We start from the raw sequence: 18,804 nt of genomic DNA on the forward strand, positions 1-18,804 counted from the left end.
AACATCTTAAGAGGCATGTAATGCCGATTATAAAGCCAATGGAAAAGGTGAATAGTGATTTTGGTGTCACCAAACTTTAACAAAAATATTTGGACAAAAATGCCCCCAAGACCAAAAACTTCAAAGTCATCCCAAAATAATGCATCAAATAAGACAAGGGCATTTTCGTCATATTAATATTATTTTTTTAATAATTAATTTTTTTTTTACGGTTTGTTTGTTTGTTTTTTTAATTAGTACCTCACAATAGGCTAGCAATAATGTAATTCAATTTCTCTATTTTTAAACACGTTCAAAACATCTTAAGAGACGTGTAATGCCTGTTATAAAAAAGGTTTTTCGCACGTGGATAATAATGTGATTAAATTAGTTGTCAAATGATTTTTTTTTTTTAACAAACGATATTATCTACACTAAAGGGAAGAGGTTGGGCTTAGCCTCACAATGAGTGGCAATAATGTGATTCAATCAATTGTTCATTAAATATTATTTTCTCTATTCTTATTGTAAATTATATAGAAACCGATTTTATTATGTGAATTCAGCTGCTTTAATTGGTTTAAGAGATATTTATTCTAGTATGATCTAAGATTATTCATTTACTTCAAATATTTAACTTTCCTTTTGTCAATTTACACATATAAATACATTTAAAACGTGTAAGTCGCGTGTAATAAGCCGTGATTCAAAATGAGAGGAAAATTATTACTGTGTTTTGATGGATTGCATGGACTTCTGAATCTTGATAGTAACAAAAGAAGAAAATGAGAGGGAAAAAGTTGAGAGCAAAGCAATAGAGACAAAAAGTGAAAGCATAAAATATCAATTAGTTTAATTACCATCCTAGAAACTTGTACTATGTTTTAATTTTTAATTAATAGTCCTAAAAGTAATTAGGCATGTACATTTTTTGACATTGTCTGCCAAAGGAGTGAAACCAAAGTATGAACTATTAACCATATACGAGCCTTCATGCACCTGTTCACGTGCGTACAAAAGACATTTTTAAAATCACGGTGTGTTATGTGCGACTTATACGTTTTAAATATATTTATATGTATGAATTAACAAAAGGAAAGTCAAAATATTTGAAGTAAATGAATAATCTTAAATCATGCTAGAAAAAACCTATCACAAACCAATCAAAGCAGCTGAATTTACATTTTTATGAGTCCTCCCAAAATATTGCACCACATAATGCAGGGTATTTCTATCATTTTAACAGTGTTTTTTTAATAATTAATTCTTTTTGTATAGTTGTTCATTAAATATTATTTTCTCTATTTTTAAACACGTTCAAAACATCTTAAGAGGCGTGTAATGTCGGTTATAAAAAAGGTCTTTCGCACACGCATAATAATATGATTAAATTAGTTGTCAAATGATTTTTTTTTTGTTTTTTGAACAAACGATATTATCTATACAAAGAGAGAGGGGTGAGCCTAGACTCATAATGAGCTATCAATAATATGATTAAATTAGTTGTTTATTAAATATTATTTTCTCTATTCTTAATGTAAATTCAATAGAATGTAGATGAAAATTGAATAGAATGTAATGGAATAAGGCTTTGTTTATTAAATTAACATTCTATTCACAAACCAATCAAATCATGCTCTTACCTTCCACACACTCCTCTCAATTTTCAGCAGTTGGATCGAATGAATTGAAAAAGATTAACAACAACAAAGCATTATTCCACTAAATGGGTTCGGCTATATGAATCCTAGAATGTCACTGCGCTCGATTTTGTGCCATATCTTCTGTTTAGATCTAAGTAGTTCAAGTCTTTTCTTAAAGCTTCTTTCCAAATCTTCCTCGGTCTTCATCTACCTCTTTGGCTCTAAGCCTCTGTTTCGTAATCGCATTTTCTAACCAAATTCGACTACTCCTAATTTACCTTATATATCCTCATTCCTAATTTACCTCATGTCAAAACCACCTTAACCAATTTTCTCTCATCTTATTTTTAAATTCGACTACTCCTAATTTATCTCATATATCCTCATTCCTAATCTTGTCATTTCTCATGTATCCACATATCCAATGAAGCATTCTCATCTCCGCTACACTTATTTTGTGTATGTGTTAGATGTTTTACCGCCCAACATTCCGTATCATAAAGCATTGCTAGCTTTATTGCCGTCCTATTAATTTGTTTCTTAAGCTTTAGTGGTGTTTGTACCATACTTGACCAATCCCGAAACTACCGAGCACCGGCCAACGCTATACTGTCAAGGACCCAGAAGAGTTCCCCTCCGACCAGGAGGCCAATCACTACTCGACACGTGTCAAGATTAGAAGCCAATCAGAGCGCAGCACGTGTCAACATCAAGAACCAATCATAACATGACACATGTCAATGTGACAAAGCTACAAGTTTTTCTATAAATAGGGGTCATTCCCCCACAATATTGCCTAATGCCATTTTGTGTTAAATCATTCACAAGAACTCACTAAATTGAGAGCTTGATCCTTTGTACTTGTGTAAGCCCTTCACTACTAATAAGAACTCTTCTACTCCGTGGACGTAGCCAATCTGGGTGAACCACGTACATCCTGTGTTTGCTTCTCTGTCTCTATTCATTTACGTACTTATCCTCACTAGTGACCGAAGCAACCAAGCGAAGGTCACAAAACCTGACACTTTCTGTTGTACCAAAGTCTTCGCTGATTTTGTGCATCAACATTTGGCGCCGTCTGTGGGAACGAACCACGTACATCCTGTGTTTGCTTCTCTGTCTCTATTCATTTACGTACTTATCCTCACTAGTGACCGAAGCAACCAAGCGAAGGTCACAAAACCTGACACTTTCTGTTGTACCAAAGTCTTCGCTGATTTTGTGCATCAACATTTGGCGCCGTCTGTGGGAACGACACTTATTCCTACTCTCTTCAGCTGTGTCAAGCTGGTTTCTATCATTCGTACACTTTCTTTTGACCAGGCATCCCTCTCCAACATGGGAAGCGAAGGAAGCCACAGCACACAGAATGACACCCCCCTTGCACATAGTGCGAAGCAACGAAAGAAGGAAGGAAAACGAGTTCTTCTTCAAGCTAAAGTCGATGAGTTGGAAGCTCAGAACAACAAGATAGCAATGAGGAATGAGGTCCTCCAGGAGCAATATGAGAAGCTCTTCGAGACACTCCACGAAGCTAGGCAAGCTCAGACACGTGAGCTTGTTGCCCCCGTGGAAGTCAACCATCAACTGGGTGCCCTCCAACATGGAGGGTCACATGCATTCGACATAGATATCCCTGATAGGGAACAGATTACCCCTCGACTTGATAATCAACATGAGGCTTCTCTTAACCCAGTTGCTTCGACCCGAACCATGAGAAGTGGAGGGAGACACCTTTTTGCTGAAGGGGCAGAAGGATCGAAAGCCGTTTTTCGCGATTGTCGGGATTTCCTGAAGCAACGTCGAGAGAATTCCATCCATATAAGCTCAAAGATTAATGACCCAAGGATTTCTGAGAGACTCGGTCCCCTGCCACAGCCCAAACCGGCCACCAATTTGGGGAAGGGGCAACAAGTCCTAGAGAGACATGAGGGTACAGGGGACTCAGAGGTGTTCCGACAGACATACCCTGGAAGCCAGTACAGCGAGTCCAGGGAAAAATCACATGCCTTTGATCAAACCTTCCTAATTCCAAGAGGAGATGGAGATTTACGAAAGAAAGCTCCAGTGGCACATAACCCCGCTCAGGACCCCCTTGTCCTACAACTTCTTGAGGAAGTAAACAAGTTGAAGGCTGAACGTCAGGCTGAAATACCTGACTGGAACCAACCCAGGCCTGGCCCTCTTACAAGGAGGATCCTCAACACCCCCCTTCAAGCAAAGACAAAGCAGAAGCTTGGCTTGCAACTTTATACTGGAAAAGAGGACCCGATTGAGCACCTTAACCTCTTTGAATCCACCATGGCATACCGGATGCACACCGACGAAGAGCGATGTCTTCTCTTCCCCTCCACCCTCTCTAGTGGAGCTCTAAATTGGTATTGTCGTCTTACACCTGAGACGGTAGACTCATTTGAGGAATTGAGGAAACTATTTGTTTCCCAACACATTTTCCAAACCGATCGCTTGCACTCTGCAGATGACTTGTACACTATCCGCCAGAAGCCAGACGAGTCATTACGTATGTATGTTGGCCGCTTCAGCCATGAATACTCCCGGTGTGCCGAGGAAGACGACAAGACTGCCCTCAAAGCCTTCACGGTAGGCCTACGTGATTGTTTCTTTAAATACATGATCAATGCCAATACTTGGAAGACTTACTCTGAGGTGATGGCGCATGCTTATAACCATGCCTCCGCCGAGGCAAAGACATATCAGGAGAAACCCCCTACAACCATCCTTTATCAACAAGTGGGAGGTGGAAGCCAGACTCACCTAAATGAGAAGACCTCGACTTTCCAAACAGCAGTGACACCTCCCCATGCCTTGCATAATGCTTCACCGAATCAACAGACATATCAATTTCAAGGCAAGAGGAAGGATTTCCATCCTCACCACTCTCCTTTCAGTAAAAAGAGTAAGGGACACTATCCCGATAACCAAGGGTATTGCCACAATAGCGCTCGCCCCCAGGCAGTCAATGCAGTGGGTCAAACCCGCGTCAAGGGTATCGCCACAATAGCGAGGTTTTAGCCTGCCATACTTAAGGTGTCTTACGCCTGCCGAGGCGGAAATCGTCCTTCGGGAAATACATGAGGGAGTCTGTGGAGATCATGCTGGATCTCGGTCCCTAGCACACAAGACTTTTCGCCAAGGATATTACTGGCCAACACTCCACCAGGATGCCATCAAAGTATCCCGCTCATGTGACAAATGTCAACGATATGCAACTATTCCTCATTCCCCTCCAGAGCCTCTTACTCCTATGATCAGCCCTTGGCCCTTCGCCCAGTGGGGACTTGATTTGATCGGCCCAATGCCGGCAGGGAAGGGCAAAGTCTGTTACGCAGTCGTTGCAGTGGACTACTTCACAAAGTGGGCCGAAGTAGAACCCTTGGCAACCATTACTGAGGCAAAGATAGAAGACTTCGTGTGGAAGAACATCCTTTGTAGATTCGGAATTCCTAATGCGATAGTCACTGACAATGGGCGACAGTTTGACAACAAGAAGTTCAGGTTGTTCTGCTCTAAGTTCAACATCAACTTATGCTTTGCCTCTCCAGCTCATCCCCAGTCTAATGGACAAGTTGAGGCCATCAACAAAATAATCAAGCGCACTTTGAAAACCAGCTTGGACAAAGCTAAAGGCTGTTGGCCAGAATTTGTACCCCAAGTTCTTTGGTCATATCGCACTTCATATCGGACTTCAACAGGAGAAACTCCATTCTCACTTGCCTTTGGCACAGAGGCGGTTGTCCCTGTTGAGCTCGAGCAAGCAACATTCCGAGTCCAGAACTACATTCAAAGTGAAAATGACAAACAACTCACCCTCAACTTGGATTTAGTCGAGGAACACAGAAACCAAGCTCACTTGAGGAATGTCGCCTACAAGCAGCGCATCTCCAACTATTATGACTCTAGGGTCAAGCCTCGTTCTTTCAAAATAGGAGACTGGGTCTTAAAGAAAAGATTACTCTGCGACAGAGTCCCGAGTGAAGGCACACTTAGTCCAAACTGGGATGGACCGTATGAAGTCATTGGCATCAGTCGCCCTGGCTCTTACACACTTAGAAGCTCTGATGGCAAGACCCTTGGCCATCAATGGAACGCTGATCACTTGAAGTACTACTACAAATAGACTCACGATGTACAAGTGTTGAGCTATAGCCGTTCGGCATCCTATGTAATGAAGGCCATTTGGCAATGAATTCAATAAAGAGGTAATTTAGCCAACTCAGCCCTCACTCTTTTACATTCATAGCAAGCGATGCCAGAACCCTTCTCAATCAGAAAGCAATCCGTCTTCCACAGTCACTACAAAACAAGCAAATGAAGACCGTGTCAAGCGCCAAAAAAAAAAAAAAAAAAAAAAAAAAAAAGAAAAAAAAAAGAAAAAAAAAAAAAAAAAACAGCTTCATCCAAAAAGCTTCACCCGAAAAGCTTCACCTCCAAAGCTTCACCCACAAAGCTTCACCTAAAAAGCTTCACCCAAAAAGCTTCACCCAAGAAGCTTCACCCGAAAAGCTTCACCTCCAAAGCTTCACCCACAAAGCTTCACCTAAAAAGCTTCACCCACAAAGCTTCACCCAAAAAGCTTCACCCGAAAAGCTTCACCTCCAAAGCTTCACCCACAAAGCTTCACCTAAAAAGCTTCACCCACAAAGCTTCACCCAAAAAAAACTTCACCCGAAAAGCTTCACTTAAAAAAGCTTCACCTACAAAGCTTCACCTAAAAAATCTTCACCTAGAAAGCTCCCTCTACATACTTTCATCTACAAAGCTTCACCATCAAAGCTTCACCCATAAAGCTTCATCTACAAAGCTTCACCATCAAAGCTTCACCTCGAAAGCTTCATTTACAAAGCTTCAACACCAAAGCTTCACCTACAAAGCTTCAACACAAAACCTTGCTCCAAATAAACAAATTTTGTTCACAAAACCCAAGATGCCCTTGAACTTGTACAAAAACACTTGGGTAAACATAAACATTTTTTGTTTTACACCCACAAGGGCCCAAAATTTTCCTTCTTATTTATTCACTTATATATGTTCCCAAACATATTATAATAGATCCAACAACAAGCCAAAGTCCCAAGTTTCATAATGGACAAAAGTACAAGCAATTCATCAATAATGAAGGTGCTACAAAAATTGGAATCTGCCCCAAAATAGAAATCCAACCCAAGAGACTTTTTCTCTCTCTCCCTCTTCCGCCTCCTTTCATCTATCAAATTTCTGCAACCTCTGCTCTTCTCCAATGGAGCTGAATTTTGGACACCCTATAGTTCTTGAGCATATGAACGACTTTCAAGAAGGAACCATTTCTGTTTGAGCGACGGAAATTAAAGTGTTGAAGCTCCAAACATGACAGTCGGATTCTTGCAGATTTCGAAGCTGCTGTGATGTTTCGAAGATCTGGAAATATTTAACCATTAGTTCATTCTGAATTTTTGATATGTTATGAAAGAGACGATGAGGAACAACTTCAATGAAGAAAGCATGCCGATCTGAACAATAGAAAATGGAGTTTCGAAGCTCACAACAAATCTGACGGGTTGACAGAAAAATAATAACCAGTCATTCATCATACCTGGATTTCTGGAGTTATACTGCTCCGAGGGATCTCAAATTTGGATATGTTGTAGTTCACGAGCTGAGGAACAACTTCAATGAAGAAAGCATACCGATCTGAACAAGAGAAAATGGAGTTTCGAAGCTCACAACAAATCTGACGGGTTGACAGAAAAATAATAACCAGTCATTCATCATACCTGGATTTCTGGAGTTATACTGCTCCGAGGGATCTCAAATTTGGATATGTTGTAGTTCACAAGCTGAGGAACAACTTCGATGAAGAAAGTATGTTGATCTGAACAAGAGAAAATGGAGTTTCGAAGCTCACAACAAGTCTGACGGATTAACAGAACATTGATGAACAGTTACTCATCATACTTGAATTTCTGAAGTTGTACTACTCCGATGGATCTCAAATTTGGATATGTTGTAGTTCACAAGATAAGGAAAAACTTTCATGAAGACGACTTTGCAATCTGAGCTATAGAGAAAGGTGTTATCTTGCATCCACTCAGGCTGATTAGTGGAAACGAAAAGCAATTCCACCAAAGAAAAGATGAAAAAGAGAGAAAAGCTACTAATTGCACTTGATCTTGTCTAGTCAATAGCATGCAGCATCAAACACACAAAAGTTGGAAATATTTTTAGATAAAGCATATACGAATGTGTGACATCGAAACAAGAATTCGTTACTTTGACAAATTAGTAACACGCGAGACACCTCATTCGGCAACTCTCTTCGCCTGAAGACTTGGGGGACTCCCACCATATGCTACTGCACCTTGATACTCGGCAGTCTCACAACCACTCAGTGACTTGGATTTTTCAAGTCTCCAACCGAGAAGTTTTCCTCACTCGGGAAATTAAGGGAACACTACCTCAAACTACATGCTTCACTCACAAAGCTTCAACAATACAGGTTTCAACAAAAGCAAAAATTCAAAGAACTTTATGAAGAAGGCTTTGGTGTATTTAACACAATATGTTGAAATGAAGCAAAGCTTATTTATTAATATTTTCGATAAGCCACAAATATGTACATATACATGAGTCAAAATAAACAAACAAAAGGGAGCCTTCACAAAGGTTGCTTAGGGGAAGTCTTAGCAGTCGGTAGAGCCCCAGAAAGAGAAAGCACCGGAGGGTGGTTATCCGGAGCCTCAGTACTTGACAAAACCCCAGAAGGAGGAGGCATTGGAGGTTCATCATTTGAAGCTTCATTACCAGGTACAACCCTAGAGGACGAAGGCAATAAATGCCTTTGGAACAAACCCACAAACCGCTGATGATCAAGTAAAACCTTACCATCAGATTCCTTCATCTGGTCAAGCTTCCTCTTCATGTTTGTAGCATAGTCATGGGCGAGCCGGTGCAACTGCTTATTCTCATGCTTGAGCCCTCTAATCTCCTGTTTGAGACTCATCACTTCAGCAGCCAATGATTCAACTTGGCGGGTTCTAGCAAATAGGCGTTGGGCCATATTAGACACAGAACCTGCACACTGAACACTAAGAGCCAGAGAGTCCTTAACAGCCAACTCATCAGACCGTTTGGAAAGTAGTCTATTATCTTTGGGAGTGAGAAGGTTCCTGGCCACCACTGCAGCGGTCATATCATTCTTCATCACAGAATCCCCAACGGTAAGAGGACCAGTAGGGGATATGAAGGATGGGCGCCATATGTTGTCTGGAGAAGGCGTGGCTGTCTCTTCTCCAAGGTTCAAGTCAAAACGACGGTCGGAGGGTCCAGACATTTTCAAATGTGTTGAAGAAGGAAGAGGTCAGACAAATTAAGATCTTAGAAGTGCAAGAAATGAGCTTCTACTGGTAGAGATTCAAGTGTGCTGTGGAACTTAATGCCAGCCTCTATAAAAATCTGCACTCGACGGAGCTTCAGAAATCGAAGAGGCGTTTGCTTTCTCAAAAGCTGGGCTGCTCAGAGACCACGAGGGTCGATCTCAGAAATCGAAGAGGCGTTTGCTTTCTCAAAAGCTGGGCTGCTCAGAGACCACGAGGGCCGATCTCAGAAATCGAAGAGGCGTTTGCTTTCTCAAAAGCTGGGCTGCTCAGAGACCACGAGGGCCGATCTCAGAAATCGAAGAAGCACCTGCTTTTTCAGCCTCGTCAGCACCTGTCACATGCACACTCAGCTTTGCGGAAATTACGGGCAATCTGTCGAAGATTTCTAGTGAAGTAGAAAGCACGTGAATCTTACTGTTCAATCACCGCTCTCCATATGCACCATCAACTCCTCGGGTACCACATATAACTTTGTCAAAGATCTCTGACAAAGTTTAGGCACGAGAATTTCGAAGTTCCAGCTACCCTACTATTACCCATAAGGGTAAAGGAACAGCACCACTGCTTGACAACTGGAAAGTCCCTATGTGTGTCGACCTCCGGGTTTTGCGGCAAGACAGGTTGGCAAGAACGTCCAACCTTTACTCACATTCGAGAAAAGACTCCCAACATAATTACTTTCTCAAAAACCGGAGTAGCACCGCTTTCCGAATCTCGAGAGTCAGATCCTCGACGGGATTGCTTGTTCGAAAACCGAAGAGGCACAACTCTCAGAACTTCGAGAGCCAGATTTCCTTAGATAAAGCTTGTCTGTAATCTTCACACGTAATATCAGCTTTCCAGATACCACATACCACTTTTTCAAAGTGCTCTGACAAAATTAAAACACGTGAAGCTGGCAGCTCCCACTACATTGCTGTGACCAAGAAGGGTAAAGGAATAACATTACTACTTGTTATTGGGAAATCCCTATATACATTGACCTCCCTCCTCAACGGACAGGCAAACCTGCAAAAATGCTCAACCCTTTCTCGCGTTCGAAAAGGCACCCTCAACATAACCTCTCGAAATACTCAGCTTTATTTCCCCCCGATAATACCTCAGCAAATAAGCCACACCAAGAACAAGAGTATCTCATATCATCAGGGTCGAAAGCAAGAGTATCCCATATCATGCTTTCTCCCTGTCTTTGTCTTTGTCCTTGTCCACACCTGCAGGACAAGGAGAAAGAGAGCAGTCAGTCGGAACCTGAAATCAAACCTCCAATTTGGAACTGACTGCCTGGAGCCTTTGCCTGGTTGCTTACTTAGCATTGCTCTCGAGTACTCATCCTCAACTGCTGTCAAGGTCACGAATTCCACCGGCAAATACCTCATGACAGTTGATCAGATATTGGCTCTTTACACTGAAGCTGCCAAGCGTGGATGAGTCACTATGAAGGAATGTTCTGAAGGACCATTTAAATGCAAAGGTTGCACACCACTTCTGCCATGAAAAAGATTGAAGCAGAAGGTTCAACGGTGAGCTGAAACAGATCACTACAGCACGACACCTTTCCATACCACATTCATTATTCCGTCAACAGCAAAAGTATCCCATATCATCAAGGTCGAACGTACTCTAGATTTGATGGACTTGTTTTGACCCTCAAATTTTTGAATCGGCCTTATACTCTGAAGGGCACCAGAAAACCCTCCAGCACAGTTCAAGAATAAGCCTGTGGAAAGTTACTTCTTCAAAAGCAAAAGTATCTCATATCATCTCTTATCCATTTGCTTCTCCTTATCCTGGCAGTTGAATGAGAGACAAGGAGAATGAGAACAATCAACCGGAAGCCGAAGTCAAACCTCTGATCCTGGGTTGCTTACTTGGAAGTTTGACTGCTTACCTTGTCTGTCACCTCTTTCGGCAGATCTCCTAGCTCGGCGACTTGGGGGACTCCTACTATAGGGTTTGTATCACACTTGACTAAGCCCGAAACTACAACTAAGCTTCAAGTGAAATTGATACATTACCTTGTGCGTCAACATCAGCTAAATACACCATTCCCGGATGGAGGAAAAGTACTTCCAGAGAAGGGCAGATGAAGATCAGACCACACTTCGGTACTTAGAAGTTTCGTGATTACTCAAGGGATTGGATCTTGCAAGTCCCCAACCGAGGAGTTTCCCTCACTCGGGAACTTAGGGGAGCACTGTTTGTACCATACTTGACCAATCCCGAAACTACCGAGCACCGGCCAACGCTATACTGTCAAGGACCCAGAAGAGTTCCCCTCCGACCAGGAGGCCAATCACTACTCGACACGTGTCAAGATTAGAAGCCAATCAGAGCGCAGCACGTGTCAACATCAAGAACCAATCATAACATGACACATGTCAATGTGACAAAGCTACAAGTTTTTCTATAAATAGGGGTCATTCCCCCACAATATTGCCTAATGCCATTTTGTGTTAAATCATTCACAAGAACTCACTAAATTGAGAGCTTCATCCTTTGTACTTGTGTAAGCCCTTCACTACTAATAAGAACTCCTCTACTCCGTGGACGTAGCCAATCTGGGTGAACCACGTACATCCTGTGTTTGCTTCTCTGTCTCTATTCATTTACGTACTTATCCTCACTAGTGACCGAAGCAACCAAGCGAAGGTCACAAAACCTGACACTTTCTGTTGTACCAAAGTCTTCGCTGATTTTGTGCATCAACAAGTGGCATAAAATGGTCGCACGACACACCCAATGCACTCTTCCACTTCATCCATCCAGCTTGTATTCTATGATTAAGGTCTTCATCTAATTTTTCATTCTTTTGCAAGATAGATCCAAGATAACAAAACCGTTCGCTCTTTGATACTTCTTGATCTCAAATTTTCACCCCTAACTCATTTGAACTTCCGTTCCCACTGAACTTGCACCCCATATACTCTGTCTTTGACCTACTTAGGCGAAAATCTTTAGATTCCAACGCTTCTCGCCAAAGGTTGAGCTTCACATTTACTCCTTCATGAGTTTCATCTATCAACACTATGTCGTCTACGAAAAGCATACAACAAGGAATATCACCTTGGATATGTCCCGTTAACGCATCCATTACCAATGTAAATGACTTAAAGATGAGTCTTAATGTAACCTTACAATTATGGGAAAGCTTTCGGTTTGTCCTTCATGAGTTCTTATGGCAATCCTTATTCCATCATACATATCCTTTATAGCTTGGATATATGCTACTCGTACTCCTTTCTCCTCTAAAATCCTCGAAAGAATTTCTCTTGGGACCCTATCATACACATTTTCCAAATCTATAAAAACCATGTGCAAATCCTTTTTCATATCTCTATATCTTACCATTGATCTTTGTAAGAGATGGATTGCCTTCATGGTTGAGCACTCTATCATGAACTTAAATTGATTGTCCGAGAGAGAGTTCGTACAGTCTTCTTTCCCATCACATGATTGCACATGCAACCCCACCATCGTGCTCCTCAGGTCACGAGGAGTCCAAATATGGTGATGGTGGCTCAGATTTGTGAACGGAAAAATAGTTAGGGTGGTAGTGGCTCTCAGTGAGTTTAGAGAGAGAATGAGTGAGTTTGAACGAGGGAGACAGTTTAAAGAGAGAGAGTGTGTGTTACAGAATGAGGGAAAGAGAGGGACCGAGAGTAAACACAACCCCACTTAAAATTTTATTAAGTAAAATTATGAAATTATCCCTCCATAATTGTAAATTTTACAATTAAGCCCTCGGGGCTTCGATTCGAATTTCATTTTCAAGTCAAGGCTCGAAAATTACTCAAGGCACATACTCGGGGGGCAAAATCATCATTTCACATGGATTGAAAATAAAATACAATATTTTAAGCTATGGGTTGTAATAGTTTCGGAGACGTTGGCTCTGACGAATTACCAAAACTACCCTTGTCGTTCCACTTCATCTCCATCTTTAGGCACCAGAAAGAAGCACTGGAAGAGAGGTGAGTCTCCGGGCGTCTTGGAGACGTCGACTCTAGCAATTTACAGAAAAACATCTGATCTCAAGGGCGTAGCCATGATTCTTTTCTTGGGTGGGCTAGATGAAATTAGTACAATAAAATCATATGTTATTTTTTTTGCTTATATAAAATTATATAATAATTAGTATAAAAGGTACATTCAAAGGTTACATTAATTGGAAAATTACACCATAAGTAAGGAATTGTGAAGATAGGGATTTAATTGTTGATTTAAAAAATTTATTTATCTTTTCTTGAGTAAGAAGCATAGAGACTAAATTGCATAGGGTAAATGATCTTTTTCTTTAACAAATAGGATAAAAGGGGGATGGGAGATAGAATTAATTTATAATTTTTAGCATAAAACGTGTTATTTACTACCTATCCTCTACTAAATATACAATATACAATAATCTGTATTGAAATTGAGTGGGCTATAAGCATGAGTTTACAAAAAAATAGTGTTGTCCACACATCCGTTTTTACCTCCAACACATCCTTATTATTTTTTTGCGATTGATCATTTTCAATTTATTCGATCCGATAACAAAAAATTGAGAGGAATATGTAAGAAGTAAAAATGAGTGCATGAATGTTACTATCCTTATAGAACACATTCATGGGCCACAGCCCACCTTAGCCTTGTGGGTGGCTCCACCATTGTCAACTCGTTCCGCTTCATCTTCGTCTACCAGCACCAGAAAGAAGCACTGGAAGCAATGGGAGTTTCCGGATGTCTCGGAGACGTTGATTCCAGCTATTTACAGAAAACCCCCTTTGAAAAAATGTCAAAAAGAAGCTTGACTGGAAGAATAATGTCAAGGCCTACATCACACTGTCATGGAGGCCCTGTCCGACGCCATTAACAATACGCAGTGGCTCCAAGCTTTTGAGGTTGTTGCCCTTCATCTAAACAAAAATTAACAAAATTTTCATCTTTGTCGAAACAATCTGATTGACGAGGAATTTTCTGTTCTTAATCTGATGAAGACCCTCCCGCAATGTCAGCCTGACGTTTCTACTTACAATACCTTGACAAAGGTTTGCATTGATTTATTTATTTTTAAGTTTTTAATTTATATTTTAATGTTTAATTTATTTATTTTTAACATTTTCTTTTTTTTTCTAATATATTTCTTTATTATTTAACTAATTAGTTACAAGGGTAAAGTTGTCAATATATTAGCAGAATTCTAACTGAAAGGGTTATGTGAAAGTGAATTAAAACGGAAGGGAGTGTTAACCTAATGTTTTAAATGTGAAGAGGTTTTATGAAAACTCGATAAAACTCATGAAGTGTTATAATTAACCCCATATATTGAAAAAATTTAAATGCTTCAGGTGTGAGGCAGGGACATCTCATATGGATGCATATCATATGCTAATTCAATCAAGAGGATCTAATATTCTAATTTTTCATAATAGAGAATTTTTCTTAAGATATAACGTTATTCATGAAATGTTCATGTTAGAGAGACTAAAATTTTAAATTAAATTTTGTAAATCATATGACGTGATTGTTGATGATTGAATTATTACTTAAGTGTTGATTAACATGCTTATTTCCTATTGATGACACATCATATGATTTGTAAATTTGGTCTAAAAAATTGGTTTACCTAGCATTCATCTTCATTAAAACAATTTTAACAGTTTATTAAAGACTAACAAGACACAAATTTCAACATACTGTTAAAGCAGCAACTCCAAAACACTAAACTACAACTAATAAACCCATAACACCATATGTAGCATAACATTGAGCCTACATAGCCCAAAAAAACCAAAACCCTAAGGGTGCGTTTGTTGCGCCGGACTGTCTCGGACTGGACTAGCTGCCGGGACTAAGCTAGACTGGCTTAGACTGGACTAAGCTGGACTAACTTAGTGAAGCGTTTGGTGTAATGTCGGACTAAGAAGCAGGATAAGAAAAACAGTACTGTTCACCAGATTTGTGTTTGCTTAGACTAGGACTACAAATTTTTGCCATTGTGTAATAGAGTAATGCTACAAATCTCATGATATGGGTTAATTGGAGCATATTTTTGCCATGTATATTATGAATCTTAAAAAAAATTGACAATTGTTTTGTTTCTATTACCTGCTAATAGAATTGGGTTTAATTTGCAAATGTAGCTTGGTTTAAACTCTATCACCCAACAGAAGAAAAATAATAGTGCCCAATACATGCAACTTCAACAAATACAAGTACATAAGAAGATCTCCATAATTTAGAAAATCCTAGTTAACATTAGTTAACATTAGCCAAAATAGATCTCCATAATTTACAAAATGGCTAGTTAACATAAGCCAAAATACTAGTGCAAAGCTAAGTTATAAGCCATAACATAAGATTGTATGATTAATAAAATACATCCATGTTAACATTAATAAAATACATCCATGTTAACATTAGCCAAAATCCTCATCCGCTTGCGTTGTCGCTTAAAAGCCTTTGGACGAACACTTTCTTGAGTTCCGGTTTGATTGCCCTGAACACTCCCACATTTTTTGGTTTATCCAAAATAAGAGACAATGCATCAATTTGATGAGAGAGACCCATTGCTTCAAGTTCATTAGCTATGTCAGTATGATCTGCAGTACCTTGAACTAAAGCTTCAGTTACCATTTGCATCCTCTTCCCACTTTCAACATAAAAATCTTTCAGTCCACTGATAATTGCCTCGGTTCCATCACTTGAACTTCCCACAGCTCTTTTCCTCTTTCTTTGGCTATTTTCAGATGGGGTGCTTTGTTGGCTTTGTTGGTTCATTGAAGAAACAAAATTTTCACCTCCAATATCACTTTCACCAACATGATCATGACTTTGTTCCTCCACCATTTGAGCAGGGGTTTCGGCTACATTACCTGTAGCCCGATCTTTTCCAAATATATATGCAAATCTATCAAACAGTGGAAAATGTTTGCTTCTCCATCCATCGGCTTCTTTATTTCTCTAAGATTATATCAACATAGCAAAACTAAAATTTAGCATGCGTAACAAATATAGCAGCAATAATATAACTAATGTATAAATAAAATAGTATATGAACCTGCACATAAGTTTGCCATGAGTCATCACTGTCAACTTCAACGCACTTTTTGACATCATTCCATGCAAATCCACTTGTGTTTATCATGTCAACGACCATACTATATGTTTTTTTCCATTTCTTCAACTTGGACTCAATATGTGGATTTGCCTTTATATTTGAATGAGGACATAAAACATTGACAACTTTTGCTATTTCAACCAAAGTACCTTGTTTGAAAGCACCGGTGTCACACCGTTGCTTCCGAGCAACAAAATCCTCAAGAACTCCTAGTAATACTTCTTCCTCAAATGCTTCCCATTTACGCCTTCTTCCTTTTGGCTCTTGAGTAGCATTCAAAATATTTTCGTTATCCATACCTAAACAAAAAATATTTTAATGAAGGAAAATACCATAAAAATAATCAATTTGCATAATATCCAATCAACTTGCATAATATCCAATCAACTTGCATAATATCCAATTAATTTGCATACCATCCAATCATTGTGCTAATATCTAACAAATGCATGATAAAAATGAATACTAAAATAAAATGTTATCATTAACACATATAGCTAGTTCGGTTGCTGGTTCCTAATTGCTCTCCACTCGTTATACATTTCCTGAGCCATATCATTCCTCTTTGCAGTCCACTGGTCAGATGTTTGAACACTACCAACATATTCACCTTCTTCTGTATTTTGTCCATCTTCTATTATTGGCAAATTCTCCATTGGATCTACAGACATCTCTTGCCTAATAAGATTGTGTAGTAGGCAACAAGCGGTAATTATTCGACCTTGTGTCCTTATCGGATAGAAAGATGGACTCCTTAGTATCGACCACCTTCCTTTTAGCAAGCCAAAACAGCGTTCAATTACATTCCTTGCCTTAGAATGCTTCATGTTAAAATATTCTTCCTTATTAGAAGGTGTTCGTCCCTCCCATTCAGATAAATGATAAGGTATTCCTCTATAGGGTGCAAGGAATCCTTCACCATTTGTATAACCACCATCTACAAGGTAATAATAACCTAATGAAAAAAAAAACAGACCTTATTAGTGTTTTGTAGTTGACAAACAGAACTAGACCTAACTTACAAAGTTGAGACTAAGTAATAGTCTTACCCGCTAGTACCTTAAAACCATTAGGCCTAGTAATTGCATCATGTAGCACTCTAGAGTCTGATGCGGAACCCTCCCACCCCGGAAACACATATATGAACTGCATATCTCCTGAACACACACCTAACACATTAGTTGCGACTTGACCCTTTCTTGTTCGGTATCTTGGTTTGTCAATTTCAGGTACATGCACATCAATGTGTGTTCCATCCAATGCTCCCAAGCAATTCTTAAAAAAAAAAAAAAAAAAAAAGTTTTTGTTAATTTATACAAAGGGAATGAAGAGTTAAAGCTTAGGGAAAATGAAAAAAAATTCTCATCATACCTTAAAACATTGCCACCTAGGATCTGTAGAATCAATAGGCACAGGCTGAGGGACTTTTAGTAGGATACCTTGTAATCGCAAAATTCCTTGCAATACGCTATTGAAATACCTACTTATAGTCTCTCCCGACCTATAAAATCTACCGCCAACACTACGATTCTTAGTATGATGTGCTAATATTTGTAAAGTCATACACACCTGCTCCTCTACAGACACCAAACCATCAGTTTTTACCCTCCCATCTTGACGAAGTAAGTCACATAATATGCCAAAAGTCCTTCTATCCATTCTCAATTCGTTGACACATTCAGTATCAGTATTCCCTATTATACCATTCAGATAACACAAACTAATCTCTCGTCTAATAAGTGAACGGTTAGTCAATGTGGGTCGTTCAACATGTCTCTGTTTGCCACGTAGCATTATCAACACAAGAATCGTACAAATGCAAATTGTCTCCAAATAAGACATCTCTAACAATAAGATCAATAAAAGCTTCATTCGATCCATATCTATCCAAACAGAAAAAAAAACAAAAAACAAATTAAGGACATTATGTATGTAATATTTACTGTTATTAAGGGTGATGGAAATGAAGTGATTATGATACGAAATGAACTAGATCAAAGTAACTAGCGAAGTCACAATCCGAGGCATCAAATATAAGGGTGGTGTTGGAAAAAAAAAAGTTATCATTAACCCGAGGCAACAAATATACAGGTGGCGTTGAAAAAAAAAAAGTTATCATTAACCCGAGGCATCATATTCAAAATGTTCTACTCTTATACATCTATAAACATGTGTCTAAGAACACTAGTATGAGGATTGCTATCATTGCTAGGCATTGCATGTGAAGAGGGAAATTAAAGGACACCTGTAATGCAGTAGCCTTAGCCTTAGTCTTCCGTTTATGCTCCTCTTCTCTGCAACCAACAACCACAAAAAATTGCAATTCAGCATCAACCCCACACAATACAAAACATTCACATTGTAATATCATGGTTATAAACCAAGTACACACACACACACTCATGGACAAATGTGCAAAATACACATACATACTCACACTCACACTCACACTAACACACACACACGGACATACACACTCTCACACATGGACATACACTCACACACACCCTGCATACATACATACACACACACACACACACACACACTGCATACATACATACACACACACACACACACACACACACACACACACTGCATACATACATACACACACACACACACACTCACACTGCATACACACACACACTGCATACATACACACACACACACACTGCATACATACACACACACACACACACACTGCATA

The 18,804-nt window shown here is 39.5% G+C and overlaps 1 protein-coding gene and 1 long non-coding RNA gene across 3 annotated transcripts; both read right to left on the bottom strand.

Annotated features, from left to right (window-relative positions):
- Nucleotides 1-6,703: 6,703 nt before the first annotated feature.
- Nucleotides 6,704-7,958, bottom strand: LOC126623796 (uncharacterized). The gene is made up of 3 exons (XR_007623885.1): nucleotides 7,394-7,958; nucleotides 7,213-7,310; nucleotides 6,704-7,037 (listed from the first exon to the last, which is right to left on the bottom strand). It is a non-coding gene; the product is annotated as an uncharacterized LOC126623796 (long non-coding RNA).
- Nucleotides 7,959-15,150: 7,192 nt separating this feature from the next.
- Nucleotides 15,151-18,556, bottom strand: LOC126621581 (protein ANTAGONIST OF LIKE HETEROCHROMATIN PROTEIN 1-like). 2 transcript variants are annotated; one of them, XM_050290120.1, is made up of 5 exons: nucleotides 17,469-17,885; nucleotides 17,147-17,372; nucleotides 16,708-17,052; nucleotides 16,247-16,396; nucleotides 15,188-15,940 (listed from the first exon to the last, which is right to left on the bottom strand). In XM_050290120.1, the coding sequence occupies exons 1-5, from the start codon at nucleotides 17,754-17,756 to the stop codon at nucleotides 15,933-15,935; spliced, it is 1,017 nt and encodes a 338-aa protein (XP_050146077.1). In that variant the 5' UTR covers nucleotides 17,757-17,885; the 3' UTR covers nucleotides 15,188-15,932. The 2 variants fall into 2 exon arrangements, 1 of the variants encoding a protein (XP_050146077.1); XR_007623101.1 differs by lacking the exons at nucleotides 16,708-17,052; nucleotides 17,147-17,372; nucleotides 17,469-17,885 and adding an exon at nucleotides 18,343-18,556 and having other exon boundaries at nucleotides 15,151-15,940.
- Between the last annotated feature and the right edge of the window lie 248 nt (nucleotides 18,557-18,804).

The sequence above is a fragment of the Malus sylvestris genome, chromosome 5 (assembly GCF_916048215.2).
Source record: "Malus sylvestris chromosome 5, drMalSylv7.2, whole genome shotgun sequence".
Taxonomy (NCBI): Eukaryota; Viridiplantae; Streptophyta; class Magnoliopsida; order Rosales; family Rosaceae; genus Malus; species Malus sylvestris.

Coding starts and splice junctions, on each gene's coding strand:
- LOC126621581 (XM_050290120.1), bottom strand. CDS start 17,756: ATGGATAGAAGGACTTTTGGCATATTATGTGACTTACTTCGTCAAGAT. Junction 17,373..17,468: donor CTAGGTGGCAATGTTTTAAG/GTATGATGAGAA, acceptor TTTTTTTTTAAG/AATTGCTTGGGAGCATTGGA. Junction 16,397..16,707: donor TGGACAAAATACAGAAGAAG/GTGAATATGTTG, acceptor TTTTTTGTTTAG/GTATGGATAACGAAAATATT.